The sequence below is a fragment of the Camelus bactrianus genome, chromosome 32, assembly GCF_048773025.1.
Source record: "Camelus bactrianus isolate YW-2024 breed Bactrian camel chromosome 32, ASM4877302v1, whole genome shotgun sequence".
Taxonomy (NCBI): Eukaryota; Metazoa; Chordata; class Mammalia; order Artiodactyla; family Camelidae; genus Camelus; species Camelus bactrianus.
In genome coordinates this window covers 23,638,005-23,662,295 of record NC_133570.1, presented here as the reverse complement: position 1 = coordinate 23,662,295, position 24,291 = coordinate 23,638,005, and the positions used below count along the sequence as shown (strand labels likewise).

The 24,291-nt window shown below is 61.8% G+C and overlaps 1 protein-coding gene across 10 annotated transcripts in view; it reads left to right on the top strand.

Moving 5' to 3' along the window:
• The first annotated feature begins 2,456 nt into the window (after positions 1–2,456).
• ARVCF (ARVCF delta catenin family member) overlaps positions 2,457–24,291 on the top strand; it is a 34,263-nt gene continuing 12,428 nt past the window's right edge. For 4 of the 10 annotated variants that reach the window (XM_074356029.1, XM_074356030.1, XM_074356027.1 and 1 more), the window contains exon 1: positions 20,825–20,980. In XM_074356029.1, coding sequence (XP_074212130.1) covers positions 20,960–20,980 — 21 coding nt within the window. In that variant the 5' untranslated portion in view covers positions 20,825–20,959. The other 6 variants (XM_074356031.1, XM_074356033.1, XM_074356034.1 and 3 more) reach the window with 5 other exon arrangements.

The following is a 24,291-nucleotide window of genomic DNA, read 5'->3' as shown; positions in this document are numbered from 1 at the left end:
TGGTAGTGTTGGATAAGCAGGACCTGGGGCTAGAGGTGAGTGACCACATCCTGTGGTATGGGGCAGCAGCTGCAGAGTGGTCTGCCCCAAACCACTGGGCCACATGCCTTAGAGAGGTGGAACACAGATTAGCCAAGCCCTTGAGAGCAGTCTTTTCCATTGCCTGCATGGGGGTGGGGGGGTGCAGTCACACATGGCTTGGATGGAGGTGTAAATCCCACTCTGCTATAGGTTTCTGAGATGGGGCGGGGTGGGGGTCTCAGGGCTGCATGGGGTTCACTGCCACACCACCTCTAATTACATACATCCTTAGATGGAGAGCTCATTACCTTGTGCAGTCACCCTTTTGATTTCTGAGCATCTGCAACTGTTGGAAAGTTCTTTCTGACATCCAGGTGAAACCTTTTTCTCCCTGTGTCTTTACTTACATGCCTCAGACCCTACAGAGTTGGCCAGGAGCCAGGTGGAAGAGGTGCGAGAGAGGGAGGAGACCGGGCTACTGGTCCCTGCAGCAGTGGACTAGTGATAGAGGCCATCTCCCCTGCAATCTGACTCTTTCAACCCCCATTTGCAACCTGAGTCATGGTGGATCCACTGCCAGACAGAGGCCCTGAGTCCTCTTGGAACTGGCGTTGCCCACCCTGATCCTCCGAATGCACCTGGTAATCCAGCTTAACGGGTAGACAGGTGTCTGGGGCCCTGTCAGGAGAGGTGGGTTGAGAACAAGGGGGAGGGAGGCAGTCCTCAGCTGGGCCGATTCGGGTGCACAATTCTCTACCCCCTTTGCTCTCTCAGCAGAGGTATATGCAGCCCCTCTTGCCACCATCAGCAAGTGTGTGGGGAAGGGGTGATGCTGGACCATAAGGTCATTGTGAGAGGAGGGGTTCAGGAGGACCAGGGCCCTTGGAGAGATCCACAGGGACCACTGGGCTAATTAAGTCTTCTTCTAAATATAGAAAAGAGAACCCCCACCCCAGTCCACATGGCAGCTGGGCCAGAAGGTCCCCTATGGTGCAGTTTCCGCAAGACAAGACCTAGAGAGCGACCCTTCATTCCACCCACCCAGAGCTTTGAGCAACATCTCTGTGCCAGGGTGCCAAATGGCTGTCACTTCCAGTGCTACTGACACCTCCAGTGCCAATTCCAGTCAGTTAGCTGTGGCTGCCTGGCACTGAACGACTGCTGGGGTTGATTTGCCACATATGCCAGGGCACAGGTGGTACCAGTGGTGAGTTCTGGCTGAAAATCATTTCCTTTTCTTTGTTCTGACCAAGCAACTACTGGGTGAACATACTGGACTCCTGACATGGGTGGATAAAACATGCATATCTGGTCCCCTCTGTTAGCACTAATGTGGGTGGTATGGTTCTGGGGAAAACGAGCCAAGGATCATCTCCTGGTCAGGCAGGGCCAGGAAAGGCTGAGAACCGGGCATGAGCCAGGGTCCCTAGTCAGGGACCCCGAAACAAACCCCAATGGGCAGCAGCCCCACTGGTGGCCTCACCCCCCTCAAAGTTTAGTGGAGCTGGCCTAGGTTTCTGGTCCCATTTGTGGTTATGGGTGTGCCCTGTATCATCACAGGGACCAAGTGGCTACTCTCCACCCAGCAGGAAAATGCAAATTGTGCTGAATTCAACTTGGGTGGCTGAGCCTCACAGTGATCCCACACCCCCACAGGTAGGGTGGAGGAAGGGAACCCCATGAATGGGGGGGGACAATGAATGCACAAACTCCACCCCCCCCCAGGCCCAGATCTGTGGCCATGCCATGAGCCCTATGAAGGCCAGTCCCCTGGGCCCTGCAGAGGGTCTGCAGATTCAGGCCTGATGGGGGAGGAAAGCCGTTGGTCATGGAGGGGTCTCTTTCTACTCCTGGAAAGACTGCTGACCCCCACCCACGTGGGCCTCCACTGGGGAAACCCTGGGGCGATGAGGGTAGAAGGACTCCCAGGCTCGGGAGTCAGATGGACTGGGTTCGAGTCCCGGTGACCTAGAGCAAGCGAGAACCTCTCTGGGCCTCGGTTTCCCGTCTGTAAAATGGGAGAGCAGCAGAACACTCTCTCCGTATTGTGGGAAATAGCATTGATGTCGACGGGAGGGCGCGGCCAACAGCAGTCTCTGGAGGATACCTACGAACTGGGGGTGGTGATGGAGGGAACGCGGCCTGATCCCTCCCCGCCCGGGCCGGACAGTCCGGGGACGTCCTCGAAGGCGGCCCGTGGAGGGTGGCCCTCCCTGGCCGCCGCCGCCGCAGCGGTCCCGGCAGGTGCCGGGGCCTCCGCCACTCCACGAGGGGCCGTCTTCAGCCGAGACGGACACTCCGAGGGCCCAATGGCAAGCCGGCGTCTCCTCGCACCCGTCCAATCGGCGCCGGTTGCCGGGTCTTCCGACCAATGGGAACACTGGTAGCGATGGGGCGGGGCGAGGGTCGTGGTGCCGGCAGGCCCGCTTTGCGCACGGGCCGCGCGAGGGGCGGAGGGAGGGCTGGGGATGCGGAGGGTGCGGGCCCCGCACCCGCGCGAGCGAGGTCCCCGGACGGCCACCGGCGCCCACCTGGGGACGCTGTGAGCCGAGGGACTCGGGGACGCCCGTCTGGGGCGGGAGCCGCGCTGCGGAGCCGCCCACGCCGCGCTCCAGGTAGGCTCGGGCTGGGGACCAGGGTCGGGATCCCGCCCGGGATCGGGACTGCAGGCCAGGCAGGGGCCGGAGGCGAGGTCTGGGCTGGGGTCGGGTCCCAGGGTCCTGCCTGGCCCTGCCCCACCCCCACCTTGCCCGCGTCGCGGTGCGCGGACCCAAGACTGGCGGGGGTGGGTCCCTTTGTGCGCGGCCTCGGGTCCTGTCCGACCGGTTGTGCGCCCCGCTCCGCGCACCCCTCCAGCCTCTGCCTGGCCGAAGTCGTGTCCGCCCCGCTCGACCGGGCATCTCGAGCCAGGGCTGCGCAGCCACAGAAACTTTCCTTTGGCCAGAGGGGTCCCGGGCGGGGGAACTTTGCTGGGGCGACGCGCCGCCGGGAAGCGCGGGCCTGGCCCGGCCGAAGGGATGCCGCTGGGCTGCGCTGCTCCCACCGCCCAGGGGACAAGGGATGAGACGCTGCCCAGCGTCCCTGCCCGTAACCTCAACCTGGGTATTTGTCCCACGGAACCCCGTCGATGGGCCCCTGGCCGAGGTGCATCCCCACTACTTGGAGTGGAAATCGGCCCGGATTTGCTGCGGTGTCACCGCGGGCGGGCGGCTGGAGATCCCCAGTTTCCGTATTTTCATTTTAAATAATTAAATCTTGGGTTCTTACAATATGTCACCGTTTCTAACCTCTGCATAACGTGTCACAGTGAAAACGGAGCTCGAGGACTCCAGGCTTGTTCAGGAAGAAGGAAAGCAAAGAACTACCCTTCATTCTTTAAGATAGGTTTTTCATTTAAGCCACCACTCACACCACTTCCCCTTGTCACTTGAGTCACCGTGCAGGGCACATGCCAGGTCAGGATTTATGAACCCAGGGGGTTGGAATGATAAGCGACCTATAGGGCACTTTCTCCCATGAGGGAGCGTCGGAGAGTAACCCGGGGAGACAACGGGTCAGCATTGGAAGCCTCCACCCACTGTGACTCCTTCTGCCTCTACTCCCAGATCCAGGCTGCCAGGGGTCTGCACATCCCCAGCAGGTCCCACCTGTCCTGTGCTCAGTGTATCTGGATCTGGGACAGTGTTGGACCCATGGCCAGTCAGTTCCGAGCAGTGTGTGGGGCTATAAATCTGGAACTTGTGCTTTCCCCCAGCCTTGCTCCGTCCCATCCAGAGTACCTTGTCTGTCCCCAGCCGCCCCAGGCCCTCTAGTCTCAGGCCCCCAGGCACCCAGCACAGGGCTAGGCACAGAGCTGTAGCCCTGGCCTGGGGAGTAGTTCACATGAGCACAGCCCAGCCAGCCCTGCCTGCTCTCCTTATGGGCTTTCCTACATGGACATGAGTGCCTGCTGACCAGGTACCAGCCCTCAGTCCTGCTAGGTTAGAGCTGCCCCCCAATCTGGGCTGCACGCCTCCCCCCGGAGGTGGCCCCTCTGATCTCTTCTCAGTCCCAGGGGTCCCTCTGTACTTCCTAGTTTCTGTGAGGGTGAGGCTGTTTGTGCTGCACAGGGGTTCAGGGTGGGTTCACTGCATCCCCTTCACCCCAGGAGACAGGCCTGGGGACCACAGGTAGTGGGATCCTGCACCTCCAAGAGGAGCCAAGAACCGTAGCACAGCTGGGTGAGGACACCAGGAACGCCAGAGCCTCAGCCAGCCCCTCACATCTGCCCTGTGACCTGGGATGGCCTTGGCAGAGGGAGGGAGGGGGCAGAGCTGGGGTGGTGGTCCTGGGGGCAAGTGCTATGGGATGCCAGGGAGGCTGCGAGGGTTCTGGGACCTTCCCCAGCGGTGGCTCAGATCGGGGAGGGCATCTGTCCCTTTGCTACTAGCTTCTATCAAGACTAGGATGAAGTCTGGGCCCCTATGCAGGAGCCCTGGCATCAGAGAGTAACGGGGAGACATGGGGTGAGGAATTCCTTCCTGGGCCTTTCTGACTGGGAGGGCTGCCCAGCTCAGCCTGTTTCACAGGTCAGTAAGAGGAGCCCAGAGCTGGTGGGCACTCACATCACCCATGTGGATCCCCCTCTCCGCCCCCACCCAAGGGTGTGTGTGTGTCTGTGAAGCACAGCCCTTCTCACTGCCCCAGTGGACACTGAGGGGCCGGCAGTCTCTAGCAAAGCAGCAACCAGCTGAGTGCGGCCACCAGAGGGCACCCGGGACCACCATGCCCGTCAAGACCAGCTCCACCCAGCCTCCTTCAGCGGTGGGGACGCTTCCTGGGGCACCCGCTGGGAAGCCAGAGCTCTGCTTTCTCCAGGCCCTATCTGGGATGGGGAGCTGGAGAGGAACAAGGGTCGCTGGGGTGAGGCCCTCAGCACCCCAGTGCCCTCACCACCCTCAGTGCAGCAGAGGGCGGCCCAAGGGCTGGGTGGCGGGGTGGTGGAGCACAGGCTCCAACAAGGACAGTGGAGGAGGGCTCTCCTTCAGGTGTGTGCCCCAGGTGCCTCCCTGGCTCCCATAGGCCATCCTGCCACCATCCAGGGGACCAGGTGAGATCTCTGAGCCAGCCACTCAGCACAGGGCTGTGCCTCTCTGCCTCAGTGTCATCTGTAAACAGAACAGCGCAACCACAGGGGTGCCTTCTCACAATGCCTGCAGAGTGACCGGCGGCCTGGGTTTACAGTCGGGGAGCAGGACCAAGGCTCAAGTTCAGAGCAAGCTCTCTGCAGGCCTGCCTGACCCCCACCTGGGCTCCTCATCACCCACCAGAGCCCCGAGCCGTCTACCCAGCCCACCCAGCCTGAGCCCCATCCCTCTTCCAGACTTGTGCCCATGGGGGCTCCCTCAAGCCATCAGACATCTGTGGTCCAAGCTTGCTGTTCTGGCTCTTGGCTGGCCCTTGCAGAGGGCTCCTGCCCCGGTCTGAACACACAGCAGGCTTTCCAAGGCTAGGGGTGGTGGTTCCCTTGGCCCAAGGCTCTTGGTGCAGGATCCTTGGCCAAGCAGGGGACCTTTGAGCCTGCAGACCAGCTCTGAGGGGGTGTTGAGAAGGGCTACCTAAGACAGGTACCCCTGCTTTCTTGGCACAAATCCCATCACTGGTTGTACCTTCATATCTCAAGCCTGTCCATCTGTCTGTCCACTGCCCAAGGGCTCTTGCCAGGCTCTGCCTCCCCACCCCACCCCCCATCCATATGCTTCTGCTGAGACAAGACGCTCTGGGGACGGAGACCCTGCTGCAGGTCCCATCACCACCCTGCATGCCCCAGACCCTCCCAGTCCCCTGTTCCCACCCTCCTCCTCCTGCAGGAAGCTCCCTCTGGCCCCCTCCCTGCTGCAGCCCTGCAGATGCCCTCCCCTCAACCCCCACCACTTACTGGTGTTGACTACTGGCCCTCCTCTGCATTTGTGGAGTTCTGGGCCTGCTGGAGTCCCACAAGGTGGAAGCCACATTCTTCCCATGGCCACACATCCCCATCTGGGTGAGTGAATAGTGGGGTCCTAGGAGCAGGAAGACCTGAGTTCGAATCCTGGCCCAGTGCTTCTTTGCCTGGACCCAGTTTCCCCATCTGTAAAATGGGGTGTTAGGCTGACCCCAGGCTCCTAGTGAGAGTCACTGAGATGATGGGGTATAGCCAGCACTGGGGAGAGGCTGGCGGTTATCAGGACTGCTAATAAAGGCACGTAGTTCTCCGTGGAACGAGATCTATGTGAACACTTAAGCCAAAATGTGAGGTATCCCAGAAACATATACTGAGCCAAAGCTGATTCCTGAGCCGCAGACCTCAGGCTCAGAGCGACAGCTGCTGCCTTGGGTGGAAAGGCGCAGTGGGCTGCAGACTCCCAGCCAAACCTCCCCCCAGGCACACACGCATGCACAGACTCCCAACCACACCCCCCCAACCCCCGACGCACACGCACACTCCCAGCCTCGGGGGAGGGGGTCTTTCTTGCCTTTGGCCCAGGACCTGATTTCTCCCCATGATCCCACCCTGACTTCAAGCCCCTCCCCTCAGGCCCCCAAATGAGCCACATCCACAAAGGAAGACTGGACAGAGGCTTGAAACAACCTGGAAAACACTGGAGAGCCAAGGGGAGAGAGCCCCCACCCCTGCAATCTCCCAGAGATGGCCTCCCAGCCTCAGCCCAGACCCTCCCGCCTGTCTGTGCCGCCGTGTTTCATTTTAACGAGGCTAACTTGGCGATGTCCCCAGGCCTAGATACCAGGAGAGGGGACGTGTCCCCAGGCCATCAGCCATGACAGGAAGCCTCGTGGTCCTCAGTCCCAGGGCTAGGAGGCGGGCTGCTGGCTGAGGAGGGACACAGAGCAGGTCTGGCCTCTGGAGATGCAGGCAGCCTGTCCCTTGGGCAGGTGGGGGGCAGACTTCTGGGGGCCATGACCTCCTGCCCGGGCCGACGGCACCCTGGTGTAAGAGTTTATCACAATGGAGCACACCCAACCTTCTGGAAGGGGGAAAGACATTATGGTCAGCTCACAGCTCTGAGCAGTCAGGGTTTTGAAGTATAGTTAACAGCGTCAGAAATGCCCAGGAGGGATCCTAGCAGCCGATGCAAACTGCAGACATGATGGTGCCAGTGGGTTGGGGATAGGTGAGCACACACCGTTGGGTGGGAACGTGTCTGTGTCCAGGGCACCATGGGACGCCCTCGGGTCAGGGAGAATAGTGCCTAGCTGGGGATCTGGCCTCACCTAGAAGAGACTTAGCCCTGCAGGTTGGCCTCACCAGGTACCCTCTGGTTCCCTGCAGGACGTGGAGCGGGCAGGATGGGTGTCCAGACATGCTGATCTCACCTCAAGACAGGTAGGTGACCTGAGCTTGGCCTGGACGTCCAGCCCCTCCTCACACACAGGTGGTGGGCCGGGCAGTGTGGTCCACGGAGGGATGGCCCTGAGTGGTGTGTGCTTCAGGTCAGCCTCACCATGGGTGGGCACAGCACCCTGGGCTGGCAGGGCTGGACCTGGGTCCTCCTGCCACACCTGCTTGTATTCACTGGGGGCCTGGGTGTGGGGACAGCAGATACTGGTTGGACGCCTGGCTTGAGGGATGAGCTTGTGGTGGGGGCAGCCCACTGGGACGTTCGCTGGGGTTGATCCACACCTTCCTTGACCTGGACACCTGGTATTACACAACCTCTCAGCTCAGGATGGTCCCTGCTGCCCTGGGGAGGCTGGAGTCTCCAGTGGGGACAGGTGATGGGCCCACAGGCCAGGTACCAGGAGGAGGGCACTGAGGCCAGGAGGAGGCTTTGTCTGAAAGGGCCAAATAGTAACCAGTTAGTTCTGTGGGCCCTGTGGTCTCTGGCGCACACGGCCACATTAGTTCATGGCGTGGGGGGAGCAGCCATTAACAACACGTAACCGAGGGGCTGTGACTGCTCTGACCATAGCCAGGGCCCTGGGTGCTGGCCCCACCCTGTGGGCTCCTCTGCTGATCACAGCGCCAGCAGCACTGAGGTCTGGTGCCTGGGAAGTGTGGCAGGGACATAGGCTGAGTGGTGCTCGTGTCCCCTGGGACCTTATGTGGGGGGCAGTAAGCCCGCTGGCCCTGGCTGTCAGTTTGCTGCGATGCCTGATTTGCAGAGTGTGGTGGCTTCCCCAGTCCGGTCCTCTGCCCCTGCCCTACCTGACACCGTCTCCTCGGGGGGCTCGGCCAACCCGGCCCCGTGGATTCTGAGTGTCCCTGAGCATCCAGTGTGGAGGGCCTGCCCCTGCCTGTGCTGCACTTGGGTGGTGGCAAGAAGGCAGTGGCACAGACTCAGGAGCCTCCAGATGCCTAAGTGTCCTATGTCCAGGGCTCTAAGACAGAGCAGAGGGCCAGGGGCCATGCTCCTTCCTGTCTATTCCCTGTTCCTCCCTCCCTGCCTTGTGGTCCTGGTTTCCTCCTTTTCTCTCTGGGCCCTTTTCTCTCCTGTCTCTGGCCTGCCCTCGTATCTGCCGTGGGCATCAGAGGGACCATCTCTGCTCTGCCCACACCGAGGGGCATGGAGAGGGAGCCTTGGGACTGAATTGGTTCCAGGGCAGACAAGAAGCCCCCATGTGTCTCCATACCCACCTCTGGCCATTTAGCACCTGCCCAGATCTTGTGACCCCGTTAGGCCGACCCCCCCACCCTACCCTGGGGAGTCCCCTGCCTGGCTGAGAGGGCAGCACACAGAGAGAAGTGCTGGTATGGACTGAAGGACAGGGACGAAGGCGGGGCTCCCCTAGAAGGGGGAGCCAGGAGGAAGCGGGGGGTCACTGAGCTCGGCTGCACCTCTGAGGCCCACACGGGGCTTCCCAGGGCCGCGTTCCTGTGTCAGGGCAGCCGTGAGTTCTTCCTTGACTGCTGGCGGCTGTGGGCTCTTTTCAGCCCTTTAATTTTTGTTCATGACGGGGGTCGTGTCCAGAGATGTTCCATGTTTTGTGCTGGAATCTGGAGTCTTTCTTCTTCTAGTCCTTCCACACATGCCCTCCTGCCACGTGGCTGGGTAAGTGCACCTCCATCTTTTCTGCAGGTGTTTCCAGGTTAGCATTTACACTTGGGGGCTCACCCATCTAGAGTTTACTGATGTGAACGTGAGGTGAGGGTTGAACTTTCTTTTTGTGGTTGTATCTGAACTATTTCTTGACTGACGTTTTCTGTCACCAGAAACAGGAGATGTGACATTCTGTGTCCTCAGGTTCAAGGTCCCTGTAGCAGGCGCCCGCAGCCCCCTTAAAAAGATGGTGTCAGGGCCTCCCCTTGACCAGTCCCTGTTCTCGGAGGTCGCAGTCGTCCTGCGCACTGAGTCTGCAGGCTCGTGCCGGTCCATGCCGATGGGGCCTCCTCCCCGGGACTCAGTGTGCAGGCCCATGCACATCCTGCCCTGGTTTCCCTGAGCCTCACAGTCCGTCTGAGCATCTTTGGTTACTGAGAACAGTAACCAAAGGGAGGCCCCTCAGAAGTCCCCAAAATGATCCAGGCCCCTCTTTGGCATCCGGCCTGTGAACACACAGCTCCCTATGAGGGGATGTCCCTGCGCCACCCTGCAGGGAGGGCATGGATCTCCTGATGTGGCGTTGTGGGCTGTCCCACGCAGCTGTCCCTGGCCCAAGTGGCTGTGTCATGCTGTGGGGGGCGAACAGGTACCACCAGGCTGGGTACGTGCGTGTGTCCTGTTTGTGTCTCTGCCTGGGGCTGGCGGCCCACTCTGCCTGCCTTGTGGTGATCTTGCCTGCTTTGCTGGCAGGCCGCCTTCTCGGCTGTGAGCGACTCTCAGCCAGGCATCCTGGGGCCTCCATGATTGGACTCTCGGGTCATCCTCCTGTGGGCTCAGCATGAGAGGCAGGAGCCACAGCCCCAGGGAAGCCCCAAGCCCCTTCCTGCCCGCAGCACGTGCTGCTCCGCTGGGACAGGAAGAGGAACATTCCCCCAAGCGGGCCTCAGGCTTGGACCTGGCCCTGCAGGCCGCACTCAGGGCTCAGTGCAGGGGCGCTCTGTGCCCTGGTGACTCACGGCCGGTGGCATGGCTGTGCAGCAGGGCCAGCCACGCTGGGCAGTCTCTGCAGGCCCCCAGCGGCCGTCTGGTGTGTTGACCATGGCCACCAGCCTCATTGCACCCCTCAGCTCTTCCCTGGGGCCTCTAGCGGCACTGCAGCCACAGTCAGCATCAGGCTGTTCCCTGGCTCTGCTTTGTCCCCTGCCTGGGCTGTCACCTGGGCGGTTGGGCTGCTAAGTGGCCTTTCGCCAGGCCCTAGGTGTCCATCCCCTGTTGCAGCATGGCCCTCAGCCGGGGCGCCTGGCATCGTCAGCCCATCCCTGCGAGTTAGGTCCTGTGCTGGGGGGACGCCTGAGGACCCCCTTCTCTCACCCGTGTCAGGTAGGGGAGGAGGCACCCCACCCCCCGGCACATCTTGCCAGCTTGACGCTTGCAATTGATGGGTTTGGTATTTCAAACATGCCTTTAGTTAAACTTTCCTTTTCCAAGTGCTTTCACTCTCTGTGGAACCCTAATTAGGCCACCATCCGTCTGAATGTACTTGCTGCTCTCTGCATTTTGCAGGGTAACGAGCCCTGCCCTTCGCTCTGTGCCCTGGAGGGCGGTTCTGGCGCCCCTGGGGCCCCTGGGCCACAGTGCCAGGGGGACACCGAGGTTACAGGGTGGGGACACTGAGGCCTGGGGGACAAATCGTCTCTGAAAGTCCCAGAACCTCCAGCGATGTTTCCTTAAGGAAGTCCAGAGCTGGACTTAACTCTTGCAGGCTCTCAGGTGAAGGGGGAAGTGAGGCATCCTGTTAAAAGAGCTGCCAGCTGTTCCTTGTGTAGAAGAGTGCCTACAGCCCAAGCGGCGAAGGGCGGGCAGCAGGTTGCTGTGGATGGATGACACCCAGCCCCTCCAGGATGTGGACAGCCCGGCAGGCAGCAGGATCCAGACCTCAGTGTGGCCAGGTCTCAGCTGCTTTCTGGGCAGAAAGCTTAGGTTCCAAGGCAGCACTCACAGCCCTGCAAGAGGCCTTCGCTGTTGAGGGCAGTTCCCGGTGTCCTGTCTGTCTCCCTGAGGGAATTCCTGTCCTAGGGGATCCATTCTCCTCCACTCCTGCCTTCCCGCTTTTGGTGGCTTTCTATCCTTTTCTGCCGGTTGGGCCAGACTGCCGTGGGTTTGGTCTACTGCCCCGCAGAGCGTCCAGGCTGCCGTGTTTGCCTCTCAGTCCCCGTAACCCTCCATGTTCAGCTCACCCTTCTCCTCATGCTTTGTTCCCAGCTCACCCACTCAGTGCTGGCTCTAACCTTCTGAGGATACATATCAGCTGTTCCCTGACATTCGTGCCAATAAACGGCAGCTCTCCCGGGTCCCCCAAGGGCAGCAGGTTCTGCCCTGGGAACTGGGCTCTGGGGCAGGTCTGTGCAGGCTGGGGGCTTCTGTCCAGGGTCCTGGCCATGTCCCCCCCCCATCACACAGAGACCGCCATGTGGACCGGAGGTTGGGCACTGCAGCTGTGGAGTCAGGGGCCTCCCTGGTCTCAGAGGTCTCTGTGGGGCAGCCTTGCCAGGTGTCCAGGACAGTGCAGCATCTGCCCAGGACGCTGACCCTCCAGGAGCCCTATTCCTACCTCTCCCACCACAGGGACCTGTCAGGACTTTCAGGACACCCACCACCATTTTCTGGGGCAGGTGAAACCCCAGAGTGTGGCCGGGCATGGGGTGCCCGTGGAGATGTGTGTGGGTGGCTGCATGTGTGTGCCTTCGGGTGGGATTTAGGAGGTCCGGAAATTGTCGGCATGCCTGCTGCAGCGTTCCCACTTCCCTTTGGCGGTAGTTGGGCACAAAGGCAGGTCCAGCTCCCAGCAGGCTCTCCTAGTGTGGGTGTGGGTTGGGGGAAGCAGGCAGGGACACTGCCAGGCCCAAGTCTGCACTGGGTGGGGGTAGGGTGGAGCCCCCTGCCCAGTCCCACTGGGTTATTTGCATATAAAAGGCGGGACTTTGCTGTCTGCTGGAGGCTGGTGGTGTCTGGACCTGTTGCTATGGGCACTCCCGGCTTCTGGAGGCCCAAGCTGGCTCCCAGGCAAGGGAAGGGGTCAGGAACAGAGGGATTGGTGCCCAGTTCAGCTTCTGGGAGGGAGTGGGAGGCCCTAGGAGGGTGGGAGGAGCCACTGCTGGCTGGAGGCCACATGGGACCCTGGGCAAGGGCAGACCAGAGGGGAGCTGGCCCTGTGATGCTGTGGGTCGGGAGGGAGGCTGGAAGGGCCCGGAACCTCCCTCCCCGGGACATGCTCTGGTCTCTCACCCACACTCACCTTTGATCCATCCAGGGCCAGGTGGCCACAGCCACCCTGCCTCTGCCCATGGCAGCTGGAGGGTCTTCCTGACACCTGTCACCCCCCTGGGCTTGGGCACTGTGCCCACAGGGAGTCTCCCTGCTTGGGCCCCAGTGTGTTCCCGACCAGGGAACAAGTGACCAGTTTCCCACTTACCAGGGAACCTCCTTCTGGACAGCGAGGCCGCGGGCCGTCTCTGTTGGGAGCCCCTCCCCCAGGGCTGTGGGAGGTGGCCCTCTATTGCTGACCACGGTCTGTGCGGGCAGGTCCCTGTGCCCAGAAGTGTCAGCAGCTCCCAGGAATGCTGGTGGGGAGCAGGTGGGAGGGGGAGGGGGGCCCTGCAGGGTGCAGGGGCCCTTGCCTGCTGACCATGGGGGGTGCTGCTGTGGCAAGGTTGGCCCCTTGACAGCCCCCCGGGCCCTTCATGGATCTGCCCACAAAAGGCTAGATCTCTCCTGGGGCCCCTCTGCCCCATGCTGCTGCCCGGGGGCCATGACCCCCACTCTGGGGGCTCGGGTAACAAAGCTCCAGTGGGTCAGACGGAGGTCACTGGGAGGGCTGCCCGGGCAGGGCGCCCAGCATGTCGGGGCTCTGCCAAGTGCATGGTCAGCAGTGGCAGGACCCGCAGACTGGGACAGGGGGGGCTCAGGGATGGGGTGAGCTTCCCTGACCGCAAGGCGGGGGTGTTAATGGGGCAACACGCTGGGGTAAAAGAAGCGGCTTTGCACTGAGTCCCTGTCACCATGCTCAGGACCCACATTGCCCTCGGGGTCCCATCTCCCCACCTCTGAAGCAAGCCAGGCTGTAGAGAGTTTCTCTCTTGTCCAAGTCTGTCCTGAGGTGGTGGCTGCAGCAAGGCTGCCCCAGGCCACCCAGCTGGGCAGCCGCATTCCTCCAGGGCAGGGGGGCAGAGAGGGGAGCCCCTGTGACAGGGAAGGCTGTGAGTGGGCTGGGCTCAGATGCGAGGGCAGTCCCCTAGCAGACCTGGTCCCAAACCCCCACCATCTGACCCGCCAGCCCACTGAAGACTCCCTGTGCTGCTTCCCGCTGGGTCCCCAGCCCGGTTTCCCATTGGCAGGGAGTTTCCCCCGCAGCCAGTGCCTCTTCCACTTGTCCAGACTGAGCTGGTTCTTGTCAAAACTGTGGGAAGACCCTGGGACGTCCCCAGGCCCCCGCAGAGAACCTCCTCTGGGGGCCCTGGCTCATCCCAGGGACACTCCCATAGAAGCCAGGCAGGTGGTACCTGGGATCAGGGTCTCAGTCCCTAACCACCAGGCTCTCCTGCTTCTGCTTCCTTGGTTCTGCCACCTTGGTGGGGGCTGGGCTGAGGAGCCCTGCCTCACCCCCCAGAGACTTACTGGCCACAGACTCCCAGGGGCTGAACCCCACCGCCCCTCAAAGGGGCTTTGTGCCACCACAAAGAAGCTCTGTCCCTCCCAGAGAAGCTTGGGCGTTGCCATGGTGACAGAGGGAGCCTGGGAAGAAGGGGTCCAGCGTCTTGAGGAGAAAGGGTGTTCCTTTCTTGGTGCACACAGGCCGGTGGCCCTTGGCCCGGCCAGATAACTGGCCCAGCTGTGCTTCTGTGGGGCCCTCAGGGGCTCTCGGGCCTCTTGGCTCCTTCCTGGATAGGTAGGACCTGGGTTCTCGGGCCCTGGTGCCAAGTGGATCCACTGGGTTTGGCCCCAGCCTGGCTGTGAGCCTCAGGCCCCTCCCCAGGAATGCCTCATGTGCCCTCCCCAGAGTGCGGTGGGGCGGGGCTCTGAACCTGGGCCCCTAGAACTCCCCACATGTTGCTCTGCTGTCCCTGAGGTAGAATGGGGGGCCGGGGTGGCCACGTTCCTAGGAGCAGCCTGGAGGAGGCAACGGGCCAGCCCACCCCACGTAGTGGGTCCTCTTACCCCCACAAGCTCCCCTCTCATGGTCTGGCTGGAGTAGGTGGGCTGCTGGTGCCACCAGAGAGCTCTGTGACTGCCAGCCCCAGTTCTCCCTGCTGGAGCCCTTGGGGTGCCCCTGGGCTGGCTGCTGCAGAGACCACAGAGGAGGTGGGTCCTCCCTGCCCAGACCCCACACTTGGAGCCTGCTGGGCATCGCCCGCGGGCTGCGGCTACAGCTGGAATCTGGGTCAGGTGCAGGAGGGGCAGCGAGGAGGCTGCCGTGAGCCCCAGCCTGGGGCCTGGAGGACTGCTGTCCATCCCCATCCCACGAATCCGCCCAGAAAGGTGGGCCCCAGGGAACCCAGGCATACCCAGAAGATGGGGTATGCCACAGTCGGCAGAGGGAGAAAGAGTCTGTGATCTGCCCCAGCAGAAATCTCAAACGGAGACCCTTTATGGGCCAATGGTGGCGCAGGCCTCCCCCTGGAGAGGGGCCGCAGCTGGGATGTTCATCTCCACCCAGCCCACCCTTCCACCAGGGTGAGGCCTGCCTTTGCCATATTTAGCCTGCAGGTCCCTGGATGCTCCCTGGCCCCGGCCCCAGACTCTTGGCTCCCCAGACTTCAGGCTCCATGGGCCCCAGATGTGTCCCTGCCTTGACCTGACCCTGAGCCTCCTGCATCAGCACCCCACAGCCCCTGGTCCCCCTGGACCACCAGTCTAGCAGCCCCCTGCCCTGGGGCTGATCAGGGCTGCCTTGGACATGGCTCACCCTTGGCCTAGGGGGCCCCAGCAGTGCAGGGCAGGAGCCCTTTGGGAAAACAAACCATACCGCCCCTGCGCAGGACCTCTGTGGTCAGCGGGTGCTGCTGGGAGTCCATGTGAACAGTTTGGGGGCAGGAGGGGGTCACCGAGTGGCCACTTCTGTCCATCCCCCACCTCCACGGTGTCTGATCCAGGTGCTACAGGGGTCCCTCTTGCGCTAGGGAATTCTCATTTCCGGGCTGAATTCAATTACAGTTCTCCCAGCTCTGTGAAACCCTGCTGCTCCCCTCTGGTGGCAATGGCACCACCCAGGCCCCTGGGAGAGTTTCCTGGCCTCACACTCCCTTGCCCGGACTGCTGGGCAGGTGTCTGCTCTCCCGTGTCACCTACATTCTGGCTACAGCAGTAGCTCGTGCAGCTAGAACACTGGCATGTGCAGAACCCTGGACCTGCTGCAGCCTGAAGGCCAGGACCCTCCACCCAGAGCACTGCTGCGCGGCGACGCCCTCCTTCCACTCTGTGTGTGTGACACACGTGTGCGTGCATGCATGTTGACTCTTTCCACACTCATCCTTTGCACCTCACCCTCTGGACCACGCACCTTGCTTATGACCTTTGCCCACCTAGAGTTGGGGTTTGGTTTTTCCTACTGACTCGTAAGAGCACTTAATAGATGAAGGATGTCACTTTTCTGCCAGATAGTATAAAGAATTGATCCCAGTGTGTTGATGGTATTTTGGTTTTTTTGTCTTTTTCTCCTACTTTCAATCATGGAAAATTATAAATGTACAACAGTAGAGTAGTGTGACGTGTCCCCACGTGCCCGCAGGCTCCTGTGGTCAGAGTCGAGTCTAGAGGTGCGGTCACGCTTGTCTTTCGTCTGAAGCGCTCGCTCCATGTGAAAAGCAGAAGCCACAACCACAACATGTGGTCCTTTTGGGATGTTCAGAAATATTTCATTCTCACAGAGGCGAGCTGGCCCTTTTTCCTTGGCGGTTTCTTCCACTGCTTTATGGTCGAGAACAGACCCTTCCTGTCTAGTCCCCCAGGCCCTACACTGACTGCGGGTGACCCTGAAGTCCTGGCTGGGATGAATGGATGCACCCCACTCAGTGGGAACCCCACACCCCAGGCCTCTGGCTGCGGCTCTGCCCCCAGCCTTGGCCCAGTGCCCGTCCTTGTGGGCTCAGCCAGAAACTACCCCCACGGCCGTGGGCATTGTCTGACCACAGCAGGGCTGATGGGGTGAAGATGGGCCCTCTCCAGGCTTGGTCAGTGGTGTGGGGAGCAGGTCTCTATGCTGGCAGCACAGGGGGACTTGGTGCCCTCCCAGAAGGGTGGGCTCCCGTGCCCCTGGGCCTGGGTTCTGCTCCTGCACCATCTCCTCATCCAGTGGGCTGGGGGTCGGGTGTGTGAAGGGGGCTCAACTCGCAGCCAGTCCCCTCCCTCCCCTAGTGGAGGACAGGCGCAGTGGGCAGTGTGCCCACAGATGGCCGTGGAGGGTCAGCTCTGGAGCCCAGGCCTCCCCCTGCCTCCCCTGCCGGCCTGACCCTTAGGAAATTCCTCTAATTCCTCAACCCAGATTGGACTCGGTCCCCATAATTTGATTTTCTGGAGCTGGGTTTGGCCGGACTCCTTCTGAGGAGGAATGTCTGGTTCAGCAGGAAGTCGTCAAGTGTGGGCAGGGTTTCAGGGGAGGGTCAGCGTCTCCCCAGCTCCTCCGAGGTGCCTGCTCTTTCCTGGGGGAGCGAGCATTGGCCACAGCAGTGCCCCCAGGAGCTCCCTCTTTCCAGGACTGTTTCACAGCCTCGTTCCTGCCCTCCCTTCCATCCACCTAACTGTCCATTCACTCATCCTCCACTGGACTCCCGTTCTTCCCCCTGCCCGCTGCCCATGTGCCCACCCACCCTCTCCCACAAGCACCGCCTCACCGGCCTCCTACCCTTCACCCTCCATCCACTCACCAGTCCATCCACCTGTCCACTCCCGGGGTGCCCAGGCCTGGACCCCCGCCCCAGGATAGGCGAGGCTCATCTCTGTCCTCTTGCTAAATCCACTCCGCGGGTGACAGACGAGTGTGGTGAGGGCTCAGGAAGTCAGGCTGGGGTCTGGGTAGGGGCGAGGGGTCAGCCCAGCAGGCAGCGTGGGGCCCTCACAGGGGATAGAGGCTGTGAAGGCATCTGCCAGGAAGGAGAGTGAGGGTCACTGAGGTCCTGCACATGGCTCTGCCAGCCCCAGGCCCCCAACGGCCACAGCAGAAGTGAGTCTGAGCTTACCTCTACCCCATCATCTTTGAAGTCTCATGATCTGTCTTAAAAGTTCATGCACATTTTGCCTTCCATGTTATCTCGTATTTATTGCTTTTAATATAAAAATAGCGTTTTCAGTTGCCATCAGAAAATTTATCCTCTGGGGCACTGGGGACCCACGGAGGGCACGGTGTCGGGGAGTGGGCCTAGGTCTTCCCTGCTTCTGGATGACCCACCCCAGAAGGTGTCAGTGGTCTGTCTCCCAGCCACCCCAGTGCTGCCCTCCAGGTCACCAAGGGCATGAGGCTTCGGCCTGCAGGCTTGGTGCCTCCATCCTCAGGCAGACAGAGCTGGGGCCCCAGACCCGGGGTCTGCTCTCTCGTGGACAGCTGTGGGACCCTCCCCCACACTGGCCTCTTCCCTCCCTGGGCGTTGGTTTTCCTAGCTGTCATGGTCTGGGGCTCTGCTGGGCCCCACAGGAAGCAGGGAGCCTGGGTCAGAGCTCCACACGCCACAGGGAGGGAGCCTGCTGCTTCCGGCCAGCCTTGGATTAATGGCTTTTAATTTAGGATTTAATCAATGTGGCTTCTCTCCAGAGGGCTGGATGCTCTGGTCTGGGTGGGGTGGGCGGAGGGCCTCCGCCCTGGCCCCACCCTGGCCTTGCTCTGCTTTGCCTGCAGCCAGCCAGCATCCTGGTCATGGAGGACTGCAGTGTGCACTCGGCTGCCAGCATCCTGGCCTCGGTGAAGGAGCAGGAGGCGCGCTTCGAGCGGCTGACTCGGGCGCTGGAGCAGGAGCGGCGCCATGTGGCCCTGCAGCTGGAGCGCGCCCAGCAGCCTGGCGTGGGCAGTGGTGGCATGGGCAGTGGGCAGCCCCTGCCGATGGCCTGGCAACAGCTTGTCCTACAGGTAACAGCCCAGTGACTCAGGAAGGGTGAAAATGTGTGGCCAAGTGGGGAAGCAATCAAGGGGCCCAAGTGGACCACAAGCCAGCATGCAGTGGCTTATTGCAAGACCTCCTGGGGCTTCAGAGGAGAGGAGGAAAGTGGGACCCCAAAGGGACTGGGAGTCCCCCTCGGGGCTGTGCTGCAGGACACAGCCTGAGCCTCAGAATAGAACTGTCTACCTGAGTGAGCCCTCAGGGACCAGGCAGCTGGGCAGGGTCTGTTCTCAGCAGTAAGCCTGGTGACACTGAAGGTTCTGCTTCCATGGAATCTCCCTGCCTTCACTGCAGGTGTCAGTCAGAGAGTCAGGCCCAGGGGAAGGTTTGGGGATGGCTCCAGCAAGGCCTGGGCTCAACCTGCAGCCCAGAAGGTGACTGGCCATTGTCCAGCTCAGCCCCAGGAGGTGTGGGCCCTGTCTGCTCTGTGGCCAGACCCTGAGACCTCTGAAGTTGGATGTAGAGTCGGGTTAGGCCTCCTGGGCTCCGCCCCACATCCACTGTACCCCTTGCCTAACGTGCAGATGGAGTGACCAGCCCCTGGTTCGATGGGTGCGAGGGGCAGAAGGTGGGAGTGCTGGTGCCTGGAGTTTGTGTGATTGTTGGGGTTCCTGTGGTTGAGGTGTCCGCACAGCCAGTTCATGGGAGGCTGGAACTGAGGCTAGGTGGGCCTGGGTACGAAGTCCACCCCTGTGGCCCCCTGGACCTCAGGCACTCCAAGGGGTGAGGCCTGCCCCCCAAACTTGGCGGGGAGCAGAACAGCTGGCTGGGCCACATGGGGATAGTGGCAGCCCATGACCCTGAGGCCACCCTTCAGGCGCCAGGCGCTCTTTCCAGCCCTCCCAGGCCTGAAGGGGCTCTGGCCTCCAGCCCAAAGGGCACTGACGAGGGTCAAAACCCCTTCAGGGAGATGTTCCCATCGCCTGGAACTGCCCTGGCCTCCTGAGGGCTTTGGCCTGAAGATCAGGCCACCACCCTCCCCGCCCACTGCCCCTCCCCACCCAAGGACCTCCAGGCCTGCCCTTGGTGTTCTTTCTTTTGGGAGGAGATGGTTTCCCAGGCTGAGATCAGAGGGAGTGTTTTCCCAGGGCTGTGGCTGGATTGACAGGGCTGATGGGGACACTGGGATGGCAGGGCCACATCCAGCTAGCCAGGCCTGGCAGCCTTTATGTCAGACCTGCTTCTCAGACTCATCTCAGCACAAGGTACTTGGTTACCCACCCGTGAGCCAGGGCTGCCTGGACCTGGTCCTGGGTGTCAGAGCCAGGGTCTGTGAAGCTTGGAGGCTGGTGGCAAGGCAGGGATTGGAAGGCTGGGTGGTGGGGGTCCTGCTGCTGTGCCCCCTAGGCTGCACCATGGTCCTGGCTACCTGCCCTTCATCCTCCAGCAGAAGGGGCCCCCCCTCCAGATACCTGGAGCAGGGCTGGCCCTCACCCACTATATGTGTGTGCGTGAGGGTGGGGTAGAGGTGGGGACACCTTTAGGGACCTAATCAGCTCTAGACTAGGCCAAGATGAGTAAGTGGCTGGGGCACTAGCAGCTGTTGAAATTTGGGAGAAGACAGAAGGGACTCACATGTAAGCATCCAGGGCAAGTTCCCTCAGGAGAGTGGTACAGTCTTCTGCTCCTGCCCCAGGTGGCTCCTCTTAGGGCTGCCATGGGTGCAAGATACAGGAGGCCAGTGGTCAGGACAACTCATGGGAAACTGAGGCTCAGAGGGGCATACTGTGGTCACCCAGAGTGCTTGAGCATGCTGGCTGCATGGCCTGTGTACATGGCATGTCCTGGAAGAGGAGTAGCCCCAGGGGTGGCTTAGTTTTCTAAATGGGGTCTGGGGAGGAGCAGGTGGGAGGCAGGAAGCGGAAGCCAGGCTTCTCTAGTAACCACTCCCTCCAGCCACCACTTCCCTGGAGATCAAAGATATGGAGGAGAGAGGGTCTGAGGCCAGCTGGACCCCATGGGCTTTCGCCCAGGGTCACACAACAGTTGTGCCCTCTCCTCTCCCTTTGATCTGCTCTGACACCTCTCAGGATGGGGGACCCCTGGGCCTCTGTGTCTTGGTGGGGAGAATCCCGGACAAAGAGGGTCAGTGTAGGGCAGTTTGCTAGGTCCTGGTTGAGCTGTGTGGGGGCCAGTGCTGGGCAGTGGGCAAAGGCCTGGGGCCAGATCTGGGAGACCCGAAAAACCTCACAACAGTGACATCCCTGTAACTACTGTCGCATCGGCCCTCTTCCACAGCAGGGGAAACTGAGTCGCACCCAGGATGGGCAGCTTCTGCTGGCAGGGCGGCCTTGCGCGCTGCCCGTGGCCGGACTGCCCCTCCTCTGCCAGAACTTTCCGCAACTGCAGGAGGGTGCTATGAACTCTTTTACTGGGGGCAAACCGAGGCCAGGGAAGGAAGACTCAGTGGGGAAGTCCCACCCCGCGGTGGAGGGCGGGGGTGCAGATCCGGAGCCCCGGCCCGCGGCAGGGGCGGATGGGCGACCCCGGCCCCAGGCTGCAGAGCCCCGCCCCGCTCGCTTGGCCGTTCACCGCCCCGCCCCGCCCCGCCCGGGCGCGGTGCCGCCCGATTGGCTGCTCGCTGCCCCGCCCCAGCCTGGCTCCGCCCGATTGGCTGCTAGCCGCCCCGCCCCGCCCGATTGGCCACTAGCCGCCCCGCCGCCAGGTCGGCCCCGCGGGGAGCGAGTCCGCCGAGCCCGAGCCGAGCGGCCGAGGCACTGGAGCCGAGCCCGGTTTAGCCGCCGCCGCCGGCCCGCGCCCCCTGCGCTCGGCCCGATGCCGGCCGAACTCAGACAGGTTGGAGGGAACTTGGTCCCGGGCGGGGGCACCGTCCCGGGGGCCGGCGGCGGAGGGCGGGACGCCGGCCCGACGGGAGGACCCGCTTTTGTTCGCGGAGCAGCCGGCTGGAGGCGGCTATTGTCTGCACCCCGGGGCCGGGGTCGGGCGGGGCGGCGGAGTGAGTGCGCCGCCAGGGCCGTGCGGGGAGCGGCCCGGGGAGGGCGGGAGCACCGTGGCCAGCGCCCGGGACAGGTGCCTGGGACGGGTGGTGGGCAGGGCCTTCCCGAGCGCCCCCTCTGCGCAGGAGGGAGGCCGCGTCTGGAGAGGGTGGCGAGGCTAGGCCTACCCTACACCCCCAAGGCCCCAGCTCCGGGGGCCGCGCAGGAGCTTCGGCGCTTTAATGGAATCTCTGCAGTGGCAGCGCACGTGGATGGAGGGCTGGGGGACGGCCCTGCCCACGTGCGGAGGCGGCGAGGGGGCTTCCTCCCAGCACGGGGGTGGGGGGAAGAAGGCTCCTGGACAGCCAGCACTCTTGCTTAGAGGGGCGGGGTCCACTAACAGGCCGGGAAACAGGCTGAGTTTAGGAGCAAGAAGTGGGAGGTAGATCTCCAACACACCTGTCCACCTGGACAGCTAGGTGCCTACCTGCCCCAGAGATGAGGGGCCAGTTCAGGGGAGGTGAGGAATCTGGAGTCACTGTCGCTGATGGATGTGGACTAGACTTGGGGAAGCTGCGGTGGGTGACAGCCAGCCCTGCTAACCCCCACAAGCTCGCTCCCCAAGTCTGCTAGGCACCCACTGCCCCTTGGCCTCTTGGCTACTCATGGGGGGAACCACCATGCGCTTGCAGGTGGACTGCTACAGTGGAGGGATGAACTCCAGGTCAGCCAGGGCTGGGTCCACTGCTATGGACAGCAAGGGAAAGGGTGTCTGTAGTGGCCAAGGACTGTTGCCTGGTGGGAGATGCCTGCCTTGCCTTGCCTGGCCTGGGCTCCATCCAGCATGGCCATGCTGGGTGAGGGGCTGGCCTTCCTCCACCCCTCCATTCATCTGTCTAGCAGAAGCCATCTCGTGCTCTCTGGGGGCCTGGGCAGGGGGTTGTGGGGTCCCACTTGAATACATCCCTGGTGTGTGCCTCCGAGGCCGTGGACAGGGTTGGGCAACCACCTCATGTGTTGTTCTTCATGATACAGACTGTGGGTGCGCATCTGTCAAGGGCAGGCAGTGCAGGTGGGTTCATGCCTCTGGGACTCCTATCCAGACCCCCACCAGTTGTGACTTGCTGTGATTCCTTGGTCCCCTCCTCCCACCATTCCCACATGCACCCCCAGAGGCTGTTGTGGGCTTTTGCCCAGGTGGTGGTCCCTCTGTGTCTCATCCCACATCTCATTTTTCTGTGCCCACCCGCTCACCTTGGATCTGGTCACAAAGACGGGCACTTTCCCACCTGTCCCATGGCCTGGACACCCCAGGTCCTTCCTGTTTCCAGATGAGGAAGCTGAGCCCTGGTATGTGATGGGTCCAGGGCCCTCTAGCTCTGGGCCTCTGGGGACCCTCTTGAGAGAAGTGGCAGGTGATTGGGTGCACCTTTCTGGGGTACTGGTCACTGTAGCCCCTGACTTGGAACCCTGGGCCAGCCTCCCACCACCTCCTACCACAGATTCAAGGGAATTCATGGGAAACCCCAGGCATGGACAACAGCCTCTTCCTGAACCAGGCTCAGGGATTATGGACCAGGAGCACCACAGGACAGATGGGGGCCCTGGAAGGTGGTGGGAGGCTGGGCAGCTGTCCCAGCGAGAGAGGCAAGGTTGAGGCCAGGGCCGAGGAAGCTTGATGAGACAGTTCAGGACTTGGCAGGCTCTGGGATGTGCTGGAGGGCTGCGGGTGTGTTGATGTCTGGGGTACGGGGGGAATGTGGGCTGCAGGGCCAGGGTCTCTAAGAGTAGGCTGACCTGCGTAGGTGGACATGGGACATGGGTTCCTAGAGCAGGGCCTTGAGGCCAGCTGAGAATCCAGGCACCCTGGTCAGTGGCCTCTGTTGAGCACCAATTGTGTGCTGGTGGTCAGTCAGTGACCCCACGTACCCACCCTGGGGGTGTTGTGTAGGCACAAGCCGTGGGTCAACCTTGGGGCTCCTTCTACCCGAGGCCTTGGTTCCCTCATCTGCCAGCTCTGAGACTCCCATAGCGGACACCTGGGTGGGTGGTTAAGGGAGTCTAGACATGTGAGGAGAAGACAGGATCACGGGGATATGTGTACCAGGTGCTGTCAGGAGAGCCTGCAGGTTGACATGCTTAGGCCCATGGGCTGGGCCAGGTGCTCACATACACGTGTGTATGTGCACATGCATGTCCAGGACCCTGTCTGCACATGTGTGCCCAGGCATGTGTAACGGGGGCCGGGCCTCCCTGTGATCACTGGCTGACTCACGCTCCTGACTGCCTGCCTGCCCGCCTGCCCACCCGCCCTGGTGAAGTCATCGCCATTTTTAGCTCCCTGAGGTCATTTGCCAGTGGGGGCTCTTGGGACCTTGGGATCCTGCTGCTTGAGCTGGGTGCTGGTGGGTGATGCTGCAGGGTTGCCAGGCCTTTTTGGGCCCCTGGCTCTCCTTGACCCCATCCCCACATCCCCCCGACTCTTCACTGGAGCATAGGCAGGGGTGAGAGGCAGCAGCCAGGCTCCTGTAGCACTGAGATCTGAAATGTGCCCCCAAGCCCCAACAGCCCACCGCCTGGCTAAGGGTAGGGGCTCTTCTCTGAAAGTGTTAATGTATGCAAATGTAGGCACAACTGCTAAAGGGCCTAGCCCACTGGACAGCTTGCTCCCTGCCCCTCCTCTGCACTTGCAACCTTGGGCCTGGTCCCTCAGGGCCTAGCGGACAGAGCTAGCTGCCTGCCATACTTGCTCCCACGGTTGCCAAATACAGATGGAGCAGCCGGGGCCCCAGCAGGGACAGGCTGTCCCTGAACCTTCTGCTCCAAAACCATCCCAGCTCCCCAGTGCCCTCAGTGAAGAGCTGCTCTGCCCGGCAGCCCACCAGTGTGTCCCCACTCTGGGCCTCAGTTTACTTCTCTTTCCCAGAGAGCAGTGTCCCTCCTTCCTGACCAGGCCCCCAGCAGGCAGGCTGCTTGCATCCTAAGGCTGTGGCAGCCAAGGCTGTGTCTCACAAGTGGTAACATTGGGCTAGAAGTCCCCTCCATAGAAGTCTGAAATTCTCCCATTAGCAGTTTTATCTTCTCCCCTCTGTCGGGCCTCAGTTTTCCTTTTTATAAGCTCACGTGTTCCCCAAGGCGTTACTTTGTGGGGGATGGGGGTTTCTTCTGTGA